The sequence below is a fragment of the Felis catus genome, chromosome F1 (genome assembly GCF_018350175.1).
Source record: "Felis catus isolate Fca126 chromosome F1, F.catus_Fca126_mat1.0, whole genome shotgun sequence".
In the NCBI taxonomy this organism is placed as follows: Eukaryota; Metazoa; Chordata; class Mammalia; order Carnivora; family Felidae; genus Felis; species Felis catus.
Window position 1 is genome coordinate 44,576,980 of NC_058384.1, and position 12,454 is coordinate 44,589,433.

Consider the following 12,454-nt stretch of genomic DNA (forward strand, 5'->3'; position numbering starts at 1 on the left):
TATGTTCAAGGCCACATAGCTAGGCATATTCTGGGAGTTCTGAACATTTACATAATATACAATTATTATTATTAAACCTATAATTTTTACTATCTATTAAATTGTTGATTATTCTGATTCAAATTAGGAATGTCTAAAATCATCCCTTCAAATGTGTCAAGTCTGTGGCATTTGTGGCATTCGTGACATTCCCGAGTATTATTTAAAAATGCATTTTTCTTATTTGGAATCCTCCTATCTTGCTAATTCATTTATAAATTAACTGGAATTTGAATATTATAATTATATTTAAAAAAAAAAACCAATCCTTTGAAATATTAGAACCTTTGTAAATATTAAAACATTTTATAGATGAGGAAGAGTGAATGAAGCTGCAAGTAAGTGTGGTTGTTGCCCTAAGATACATGTTTAGCCAGCTGATGGGATTGGAATTTGCTAGAACCCCGCCAGGCTGACTCCACTGGACTCACTTAGACTTCCTCATCCTTCAATCATTTTCTTCTCTCCACATCTAGGAGAACATTCACTCCAAAATGTTCTCTTCTCCCAATTCTCTGGGTCCTCCTTTTCCTGTCTACTCTGCCAGCTATTATCTTCCACGTGACACCTAAACGTTGGAATGCTTCATGGCTCAGTCTTGAGCTCTCTTCTCTTTTTATTCTGTATTCTTTTCCAATTTCATATCCTCATTTATGCGGTAACAATTCCAAATATGTATTTCTTGGCTAGACCCACATAGTCAACTCTGTAGTTTACATATCCAAATTTGATTGTCCATGGGCTCAACCATAAGGTGCTCAAGTCAAAAGTTGGGATGTTCCTCCCAAAGCGCTTTCTTCTGTCAGCACCACCTTACAAAAAGGCACTGCCATTTACATGTTTGCTTATGAAAAAAAGGCAGTGAGTCCCTTCATTATTACTCTCTCTTACATCCAATATTTAGTAACATCACCTGTGTTTTCTACCAACAACATAGATTTTGAATGTGTTCTGCTTTGCATCTCATCACCCATCATCCTATCCCAATCCCCATACTTGTTCATGCTGCATAAACTCCCGAATCTTCTCCTGCCCACCACAATCACAGCATGTGGGGGGGGAAAAAAAACTTTTCAAAAATCTAAATGATTATATTTCTTCCTTTAAGACTCCTTTGTAGCTTTTTATCAGTCATAAAACTAATCTAAATGCTGATATGCCTGGGAAATAACCTGGGTAATCTTTTCTTTGCCTCCTATCCAGGCTTAGTTCATAAAATTCTCCCACATCTTAAGTAGAATCTGCTCACCCTGATATTTCTCAAATATTGTTTTGTTATCAAAGTTTTGCACAGACTGTTCCCTTGGTGTGGAACATTCTATAGCCACTCAAATTTTCCACAGATTCAAGTCCTACTCTTAATCCTGGAACATAGTGGATTAGCAAACATGAAAGAGATTCATAGAATAGTCCACAGAACTTGTCCAAGTCAGAAAATAAAGAGCTCCTCTCAGGGCCTGCAGAAGTTAACACTCAAGGCAGAAGGTGTGAAAGCAGAAACTCAGGAGCAAAATAGCTGAGGAAATTGTCAGAAACTATAATTTGGTTTTCTTGTATCACACACTAAAAGAACCCAGTTTTAAATAATATGAAAACTTGCATTTAGAATAACAACACAATTATTCTTTGTTCACAAACATACCATGTATATGGGCCATAGGAAACACTGTGTTATTGTCTTTGGGCTTTCAAACACCCTCTTCTCCCAGTTTACATTAAATCAGAAGAAGACACCTTGATTTTAATCATACTCCTTAAAAATGACTTCAAATAATGCAAGTTTGTTCAAAATGGAAATCTATTTTTTTTTAACAGTTTTATTTGTTTTTGAGAGAGAGAGAGACAGAGTGTGAGTGGGAGGGGTGGAGAGAGAGAGTGAGACACAGAATCTGAAGCAGGCTTCAGGCTCTGAACTGTCAGCATAGAGCCCCACATGGGGCTTGAACCCGAGAACTGTGAGATCATGACCTGAGCCAAAATCTGAGGTTCAACCCACTGAGCCACCCAGATGCCCCCAAAATGACTTTAAATAATGCAAATTTGTTCAAATTGGGATATCTTAAACACGTTTTGTTAATTTTGTTAATCCTGAAAAAAAAATACCTGGAAAAATGGTACTTACCATAACATATTGGTTTATGAGACCAACCATCGTTCCCACACACTATTGAACCTGCACGCCCATCTTGGCTTTCGTATCCATCGTGGCATTCGTAGTCCAACTTGTCATTGAGTTTAAACCATGTGCCACTGCTTTTGGCTTTGGCATTCTCAAATGCTGGCATGTCACAAGATTCTAATGCATAACAGAATTGAAGATTTCAATTCTAATATTATTTAATGGACGATGTAATTAAGTCTCATCCCAAGGAAGTAAAAAAAGCTTTATCAATTAGTATGTGCTAGTAAATTCAGTATTATATTAAAATAATCTAAGAATACAAGTGATAAATCATTGCCCTGAAAGTTACTCAAAATGAAAAACCATGTTTCTACATAGCAGTTTCCTTATTGCTTAAATATTCAGGAAGTTTGTCAAAGAACACTTTCCTCTGTCAATTATAATTTTGTGTTTATGCCATGCTACAATAAAATAGGGTACTACAGATGCATCATACTTTTTCTAGCAAAACAGAATATGTTTTTGTGACTTAAAACGCCAAACTCATTAGCAGTGTGGCAAGTATGCCAGAGAAAAATGGATTAGTTGAATAGGATTGGTTTTCAAAAATGCAAGTTAATATATAAACATTCTATAAAACTCTACTTTAAAACATAATAGTTTCTAAAACTCACATGCTCATTTTCTTTCCCAAATATTTTCCTAAAGGCTGTATATTCTTTTAAACTTACCAAGATTTAATGGAGAAATGACTCTAATTTTTATAATTAGTTATAAGAAAGTAAAATGTTAAAAGTTTCAATTATTGCTAATAGGATGGTGATATTTAAATAATTTTATACTGTGTTATGTAACCAGCTACCTTAAAGCTTTAAAAAACAAAGCCAAACTGTACCAGTGAAAAGAGACAGAGAGAGAGAGAGAGAGAGAGAGAGAGAGAGAGAGAGATTCTCTTCCATAATAAGTGTTATAATGGATAGCTAATTACAATTTAGTGTAAAATGAGTTTGATATGGAAGCCACTTTTATCATTTTTTTCTGTAGCTAGTGCTCATAGTAACCAAGGAAATTGGAAAAAAAATAAGGAAATGGAAACAGTAGAAATGGATATTCAAATATCCACTTCACTTAAAGTGAATATGCTAAATATCAGTTCAAAAATATCACTGCGTAGCTTTGGAGTATAAGATAAACTGAGGAAACTGTTCATAGAAAAATCTTCATAAACATCTAGGGACAGTGAAATCTTTCAACACAGCTGAATTTGGTGCTATCTAGAAGCATTTCTGTCTCTACTAATTAGATGTTTATGATTTTCTAAGGGAGCTGTTTTAGAAGTGGACTTACCCTGGATTGTCGAACATAAATTCTACAGGTTCAATTAAAATTCTACACTATGGACCCAGATCTTCACTTACAAACATAATATTATGTCTAGCAACAAAGATTCTGACATCAAAACCTTATCACCTAAAAACAGGAAAAATAGGCACAAAGGTTGGTGTCAGCCAGAAGAAATAAATGAGTTTCCAGAATACACATAAGCCTCCCTAACCAGTTTCCAAATCACAGGATTTAAAAGAAAAAAAATTTTAAATTGTATTTATTTTCAAAGGAGAGAGAGACAGAGCATGAGCAGGGGAGGGGCAGAGAGAGGGGGAGACACAGAATCTGAAGCAGGCTCCAGGCTCTGGGCTGTCAGCACACAGCCCGATGCAGGGCTCGAACTCACAAGCTGTGAGATCATGACCTGAGCCAAAGTCGGACGCCCAACTGACTGAGCCACCCAGGTGCCCCCACAGGATGTTTTAAAGTGGAAAAAAATGTAAACTGAAAGATGTCCTGCTATTACACTCTATAAGTGATTAGTCTTAACCGGCAAAAAATTAAGCCTTTTTCATTTATCTTTTCAAATGGGAATCATGTCAGCCCCTCCCCCTAAAAAAGAATTAACTTAAACTTTTGTTCAATGGTCATCAGGATAATAAATATGAACATTATAAATTACTCACTAATACATGTGGGTTGAGGTGACCATCCACTTTTCAGACATCTAACCGATCCTGAAGTTTTACCATCTGGTGTTACATATCCTGGCTTACATTGATACTGTGTTTCTTTATTTAAGTAATATGTAAGTTCATATTGAGAAAAAAATCCATTTTCAATTGTTATCTCTGATTTTGAACATGTTTCTGAAAGGCAGAAAGTATAAGGAAAAGATAATCATATAAATAAACATTTTTATAAAGACTTAACACTATAAAAATGAGTCATTTATAAATAAATGAAAACCTAGAAAAATCCGAATCATCCAAATTCCTGGAATGCAAAAATTAGCTACAAAGATACTAAATCAAAATAATTCATTAAATTTTGCTTGGAATGAAGCAAGATTTAAAATACCCAGAATCCCTTCTAGGAAATTATGATGAATCTGTTTGTCTAATGGATCTGGAATCCTACAGTGTGTCAGAGGTGTACCGGCAATGGGTCCTTTCCAGGCACTTAAGCAGGATCTCTTAAGCAACCCCAGCACTTGGTTAATTAATTGGGGTATCTGAGATCAGGAGACGATCTCAGAGAATCTGCCGCCATAGCTACCTCAATTCTGAGAATTTGAAATGTTTGTCACCATATTTGGGTGCTTAAAACCACATGGATACATGGAGTTCAGTAAGTATGACAGAGATCAACACATTCATTCATGTTCTAAGACCAATATGATGATTCCTCAAATTATGTGTAACTTGGCTTGAAACAATAAAACAAGACTTCTGTCATATACAGGGTTTCACAAAGTTCAGCATTATTTATTAAATAACCCATGGATAAAGAAGAAATCAAAAGAGAAAATATGAGCTACATATTTTTTCATCATTAGTAATTTTTTTCCTTCACTTGGGGTGCGTAGTACACTGGAAATGGGACACTTGGAATATTAAATACTCAAGATAAGGACTAATGTATATAATCTTCTTATATTTTTTTATTTTTTTTACTTTTTTTACTGTTTTTTTTACATTTATTTATTTATTATTTATTTTCAATATATGAAATTTATTGTCAAATTGGTTTCCATACAACACCCAGTGCTCATCCCAAAAGGTGCCCTCTTCAATACCCATCACCCACCCTCCCCTCCCTCTCACCCCCCATCAACCCTGTTTGTTCTCAGTTTTTAAGAGTCTCATATGCTTTGGCTCTCTCCCACTCTAACCTCTTTTTTTTTGTTTTTCCTTCCCCTCCCCCATGGGTTTCTGTTAAGTTCCTCAGGATCCACATAAGAGTGAAAACATATGGTATCTGTCTTTCTCTGTATGGCTTATTTCACTTAGCATCACACTCTCCAGTTCCATCCACATTGCTACAAAGGGCCATATTTCATTCTTTCTCATTGCCACGTAGTACTCCATTGTGTATATAAACCACAATTTCTTTATCCATTCATCAGTTGACGGACATTTAGGCTCTTTCCATAATTTGGCTATTGTTGAGAGTGCTGCTATAAACATTGGGGTACAAGTGCCCCTATGATTCAGCACTCCTGTATCCCTTGGGTAAATTCCTAGCAGTGCTACTGCTGGGTCATAGGGTAGGTCTATTTTTAATTTTTTGAGGAACCTCCACACTGTTTTCCAGAGTGGCTGCACCAGTTTGCATTCCCGCCAAGAGTGCAATAGGGTTCCTGTTTCTCCACATCCTCTCCAGCATCTATAGTCTCCTGGTTTGTTCATTTTGGCCACTCTGACTGGCATGAGGTGATATCAGAGTGTGGTTTTGACTTGTATTTCCCTGATGAGGAGCGACGTTGGGCATCTTTTCATGTGCCTGTTGGCCATCCGGATGTCTTCTTGAGAGAAGTGTCTATTCATGTTTTCTGCCCATTTCTTCACTGGGTTATTTGTTTTTCGGGTGTGGAGTTTGGTGAGCTCTTTATAGATTTTGGATACTAGCCCTTTGTCTGATATGTCATTTGCAAATATCTTTTCCCATTCCGTCGGTTGCCTTTTAGTTTTGTTGGTTGTTTCCTTCACTGGGGCCACAGTCAGACTGGTGTGTACCTTCTCTTCCGGTCTCCTAGGGGCGGGATTCACTGTGGGGTGGCGTGGCCCGTCTGGGCTACTTGCACACTGCCAGGCTTGTGGTGCTGGGGATCTGGCATATTAGCTGGGGTGGATCAGCAAGGTGTACAGGGGCAGGAGGGGCAGGCTCAGTTCGCTTATCCTTTGGCGATCTGCTTCGGGAGGGGCCCTGCGGCACCTGGAGGGAGTCAGACCCGCCGCTGGAGGGATGGATCCACAGAAGCACAGCGTTGGGTGTTTGCCTATAATCTTTTTTTTAAAAAAAGACATTACATCTTTTAAATGGAATAAGAAAAACATTTTAAATAAAATTTTGTGAGATGATACTAAAGTAGTCTGAGAGGGAAGATTACTATTATTAAATAGAAAAGAATAAAGAATGAATATTGACGATCACAAAATGAAAGGAAACAAAACCCAACATACACAGAATTTGAAAAAACAGAATAGTGTTAGTAAGATCGTGGAATAGGGTGTTTTCTTATTCTCTATTTCCGCTCTAATCTTTATTATTTCCTCCCTTCTAAATTTGGGCTTAGTTTGTTCTTTTGCTAGTTCCTTGAAGTATAAAGTTAGGTTGTCAATATACAATCTGCTACTTTAAGCTAAATTTTTTTATGTTTATTTATTTTGAGAGAGAGCTTGCCCGCGTGTATGCACAGGTGTGCGCGCGCACACACACACAGACACACACACAGACACACACACACACACACACACACACACACACACACACGCAAGTGGGGGAGGGGTAGCCAGAGAGGGTGAGAGAATCCCAAGCAGACTCTGTACTGGCAGCACGGAGCCCTACTGTGAGGTCCAATCTCATGAACTGAACCGTGAGATCATCACTTGAGCTGAAATCAAGAGGTGGATACTTAACTTGACTGAGCCACCCGGCACCTTAATCTTCTATTTTAATGTAAGCATTTATCACTAAAAACTTCCCTCTTTGCATTGCTTTTGGAGCATCTCTGAATTTTGTTACATTGTTTCTGTTTTCATTTGTCTCAAGATATTTTTAAAAATTCTCTCGCACTTTCCTCTTTGACCCGATTGTTACTTGAGTGTGCGTTTTCTTTGTACGTATTTGTGAACTTTCCCATTCTTTCCCCAGTTACTGTTTTCTAAACTTACCCCATTGTGACTGAAAATGATACTGCATAGAACCTTTCATGTGCAGTAGAATGTACTCTTCCACTGTTAGGTGTAAAATTCCATGTATATCTATTAGGTCCATAAAATGTTTATATTGTTGTTCAAATCTATAGATTCTTTCTTGAATTTCTGTGTATTCTATTTATTATTCAAAGTGAGGTGCTGAAGTCTCCTAAGATTATTGTATTGATGTTAATTTCTCCTCTTCAGATCTGTCAATATTTGCTTTATATATTTAGGAATTCCAATGTTGGTTCCACATATGTTGAAAATCGTTACCATCTTTCTGCTGAATGGATTCTTTATTATTATATAATGATCTTCTTTGCCGCTAGAGACAGTTTTGACAGAAAGTCAATTTTTTTTTTCTGATAGAAATATAGCCACTCTATTATTCTTTGGTTGCCATTTGTATGAAAATCTTTTTCCATTCCTTCACTTTAGCTTACTGTGTCTTTATCTATCTATTTATTAAATATAATTTATTGTCAAGTTAGCTAACATAGTGTATACAGTGTTCTCTTGGTTTAGGGGGTAGATTCCCGTGATTCATTGCTTACATACAACACCCAGGGCTCCACCCAACAAGTGCTCTCCTCAATGCCCATCACCCATTTTTCTCCCTCCCTTGCCACCTCCCCACCATCAACTCTCAGTTTGTTCTCCGTATTTAAGAGTCTCTTATGGGTTTGCCTCCCTCTCTGTTCAAAACTACTTTTTCTCCTTCCCTTCCCCCATGGTCTTCTGTTAAGTTTCTCAAGTTCCATATATGAGTGAAAACATATGGTATCTATCTTCCTCTGACCGAATTATTTCACTTAGCATAATACCCTCCAGTTCTATCCACATTGTTGCAAATGGCATGATTTTATTTTCTCTCATTGCTAAGTAGTATTTCATTGTATGTATAAACCACTATTCTTACCTATTCATCATTATCTAAATGACCAGCTGATGGACATTTAGGCTCTTTCCATGATTTGGCTATCGTTGAAAGCGCTGCTATAAACATTAGGGTATACGTGCCCTTTTGCAGCACTCCTGTATCCTTTGGATAAATTCCTAGTAGTGCTATCATTGGGTTATAGGGAAGTTCTATTACTAATTTTTTGAGGAACCTCCACACTGTTTTGCAGAGTGGCTGTACCAGCTTGCATTCCCACTAACAGTGCAAGAGGGTTTCCGTTTTTTCCACATCCTTGCCAACATCTGTTGTTTCTTGAGTTGTTAATTTTAGCCACTCTGACCTGTGTGAGGTGGTAACCCCATGTGGTTTTGATTTGTATTTCCCTGATGATGAGTGATGTTGAACATCTTTTCATGTGTCTGTTGGCCATCTGGATGTCTCCTTTGGAAAAGTGTCTATTCATGTCTTCTGCCCATTTCTCCACTGGATTATTTGTTTTTCAGGTGTTGAGTTTATAAGTTCTTTATAGATATTAGATACTAACCCTTTATCCAATATGTCATTTGCAAATATCTTCTCCCATTCTGTCAGGTGCCTTTTAGTTTTGTTGATTATTTCCTTTGCAATGCAGAAGCTTTTTATCTTGATGAAGTCCTACTAGTTCATTTTTGCTTTTATTTACCTCGCCTTCGGAGACGTGTCAAGTAAGAAGTTGCTGTGGCTGGGGTCAAAGAGGTTGTTGCCTTTTTCTCCTCTAGCGTTTTGATGGTCTCCTGTCTCACATTTAGGCCTTTCATCCATTTGAGTTTATTTTTGTGTAATCAGGAACACATCAGGGTTGTCCACTCTCACCGCTATTGTTTAACATAGTGTTGGAAGTCCTAGTCTTAGCAATCAGACAACAAAATGAAATAAAAGGCATTCAAATTGACAAAGAAGAAGTCAAACTTTCACTTTTTGCAGATGACATGATACTCTACATGGAAAACCTGAAAGACTCCACCAAAAAGCTGCTATAACTGACACATGAATTCAGCAAACTCACAGGATACATATCAATGTACAGAAATCAGTTGCATTTCTATATACCAATAATGAAGCAACAGAAAGAGAAATCAAGAAATCAATCCCATTTACAACTGTACCGAGAACTATAAAATAACCTAGGAAAAAACCTAACCAAAGATGTAAAAGATCTGTATGCTGAAAACTATAGAAAACTCATGAAAGAAAACTGTAGAAAACTCATGAAAGAAAGAAATGTGGAGAAGACACAAAGAAATGGAAAAATATTCCATGCTCATGGACTGGAAGAACAAATATTGTTAAAACATGAATACTACCCAAAGCAATCTGCACATTCAGTGCAATTATAATCAAAATTGCACCAGCATTCTTCTCAGAGCAAGAACAAACAATCTTAAAATTTGTATGGATCCACAAAAGACTCCGATTAGCCAAAGTAATGTTGAAAAAGAAAACAAAGCAGGAGGCATCAAAATCCTGGACTGTAGCAACTACTACAAAGTCGTAATCATCAAGACTGTATGGTATTGGCACAAAAAGAGACATTTAGGTCAATGGAATAGAATACAGAACCCAGCAATGGACCCACAAATGTATGGCCAACTAACCTTTGACAGAGCAGGAAAGAGTATCCGATAGAAAGAAGACAGTCTCTTTAGCAAATGGTGCTGGGAGAACTGGACAGCGACATGAAGAAGAATGAAACTGGACCACTTTCTTACAACATACACAAAAATAAAGCCTATTGTGTCTTTAAATTGAAAGCGAGTTCTTCATTATTTTAAGTCATTCAGGTATTTTATTTCTTTTAATAGGTAAATTTAAACAATTTATATTTAAAGAAATTATTGATAGGTGAACACTTACTATTGACATGTGGCTGTCTTCTATTTTGTAGTTGTTTTTTTAATATCTTTCTTTTTTTTTATAAATTTTTTTTTCAACGTTTATTTATTTTTGGGACAGAGAGAGACAGAGCATGAACGGGGGAGGGGCAGAGAGAGAGGGAGACACAGAATCGGAAACAGGCTCCAGGCTCTGAGCCATCAGCCCAGAGCCTGACGAATATCTTTCTCTTTTAATGACTTCCTTTGTTATTTGATTAAGGTTTATAGTTGTTTAGTTTGATCCTTATCTCCTTATCTTTTGTTTGTCTATTATATGTTTCCCTCCTTACTTTATTGGGAGTATAGTTGACAAAATTGTATATATATAAAGTATAAAGTGAGATGACTTGGTCCACAGATACATTTGGAAATAATTGTCAAAATCAGGTTAATTAACACATTAATCACCTCACATAATTATTTTTTTTTATTAAGCTGGAATGCTTAAGATCTATTCTCAGCAAATTTCAACTACACAATACATTATTACTAACTGTAGTCACCATGCTGTACACTAAATCTCCAGGATTTTTTTTTCTTTCAACTTTTTTTTTTTTTTTGGGTGGGAGGGAAAGAGAGAGACAGAGCATGAACGGGGGAGGGGCAGAGAGAGAGGGAGACACAGAATCTGAAACAGGCTCCAGGCTCCGAGCCATCAGCCCAGAGCCTGACGCGGGGCTCGAACTCACGGACCACGAGATCGTGACCTGGCTGAAGTCGGACGCTTAACCGACTGTGCCACCCAGGCGCCCCAAGAATTTTTTTTATCTTATGAAGGCTTACACCCTTGGAACAGCATCTCCTCATTTCCCCCATCTGCACCCACCACTGGTAACTACCATTCTACTCTCTGCCTCTATGAATCTGATGTTTTCTTTTTTGATTTCATACATTAGTTTTATCAAGAGGTATTTTCAAGTAGTTTTATCAAGAAGTATTTATCAAGGCTTATTATACTTAATATATTGTTCTCTAGGGCCAACTATATTGTTGTGAATAGCAAGACTTTCTTTTTTCTCATGGTTGAATAATACTCCATTGTACATATCATGTCATTCATCCATCAGTGGACACTTAGGTTGTTCTGTATGTTGGCTATTATGATAAAGCTATAATGAAATTGAGGATGCAGATATTTCTTCAAGATGCTGATTTCATTTCTTTCAGATAAATACCCAGAAATTGAATGGCTGCATCATATGGTAGTTCTTTTAACTTTTTTCATGTACTGTTTTCCACATGCCTATAACAAATTACATTATCACCCAAAGTATACAAGTGTTCCCTTTACTCCACATTCTCACCAACACTTGTTATGTCTTGTCTTTTTGATAAAAGACATTTTACCAGGTATAAGGTAATATTTCATTGTGGTTTTCATTTTCATATGCCTGATGATTAGTGATTTTGAGTACCAATTGGCCAATTGTATGTATTCTTCAGAATAATGTCTACTGAGATCTTTGTCCATTTTTAATTGGATCGGATATTTTGCTATTAAGTTGTATAAGTTGTAGAATATATATGTATAATCTATGTAAAATACATACAAAGTGTGTGTGTGTGTGTGTATCTATATATATCTCCCTTATCAGATCTATGGCTTGCAAATATTATCTCTCATTCTGTATGTTGCCTTTTCATTTTGTTGATTTGCTGAATAGAAGGTTTTGCATGAATTTGATATAATTTATTTAAGTCTTTAATTTGTCTAAGAGTTAATTTTCATCAGTGGTTTAACATAGTGGTTTCATTTTTTGGCTTATGGATATCCATCTTTTCCAATACCATTTACTGAAGACATTACTTTCCTCATTGTGTTTTCTTGGCTCCCTTGTCAAATTTTAATTAACTATGTATGTATGAGTTTATTTCTGGCTCCTGACTCTGTTCCATTGATCTGCCAATAGGATACTGTTTTCATTTTTATCACTTTATAATATAGTTTGAAATCACAGAGCATGATGCCTTCAGCTTTGTTCTTCTTTCTCAAGATTGCTTTGGTTATTTGGGAGTCTTTTTGGTTCCACATAAATTTTAGGATTGTTTATATTATTTCAATGGGAAATGTCAGTGGGATCTTGATAGGAATTGTATCAATGGATTGCTTTGGGTAGTATGCACATTTTAACAACATTAATTCTTCTAATCCATGAACACAGACTATCGTGTGATTTATTTATGTCTTCTTCAGTTTATTTCACAATTGTCTTACAGTTTTCACCATACA

General features: G+C 36.4%; 1 protein-coding gene across 5 annotated transcripts in view; it reads right to left on the reverse strand.

The window, feature by feature from the left end:
* Positions 1–12,454, reverse strand: part of LOC101089505 (complement factor H) — a 108,895-nt gene that overhangs the window by 21,808 nt on the left and 74,633 nt on the right. For all 5 annotated transcript variants that reach the window (XM_045048528.1, XM_045048526.1, XM_045048527.1 and 2 more), the window contains 2 exons: positions 4,174–4,356; positions 2,162–2,335 (listed from right to left, as the gene is read on the reverse strand). In XM_045048528.1, the coding sequence (XP_044904463.1) occupies positions 2,162–2,335; positions 4,174–4,356 (357 nt within the window). The remainder of the gene's footprint in view (positions 1–2,161; positions 2,336–4,173; positions 4,357–12,454) is intronic.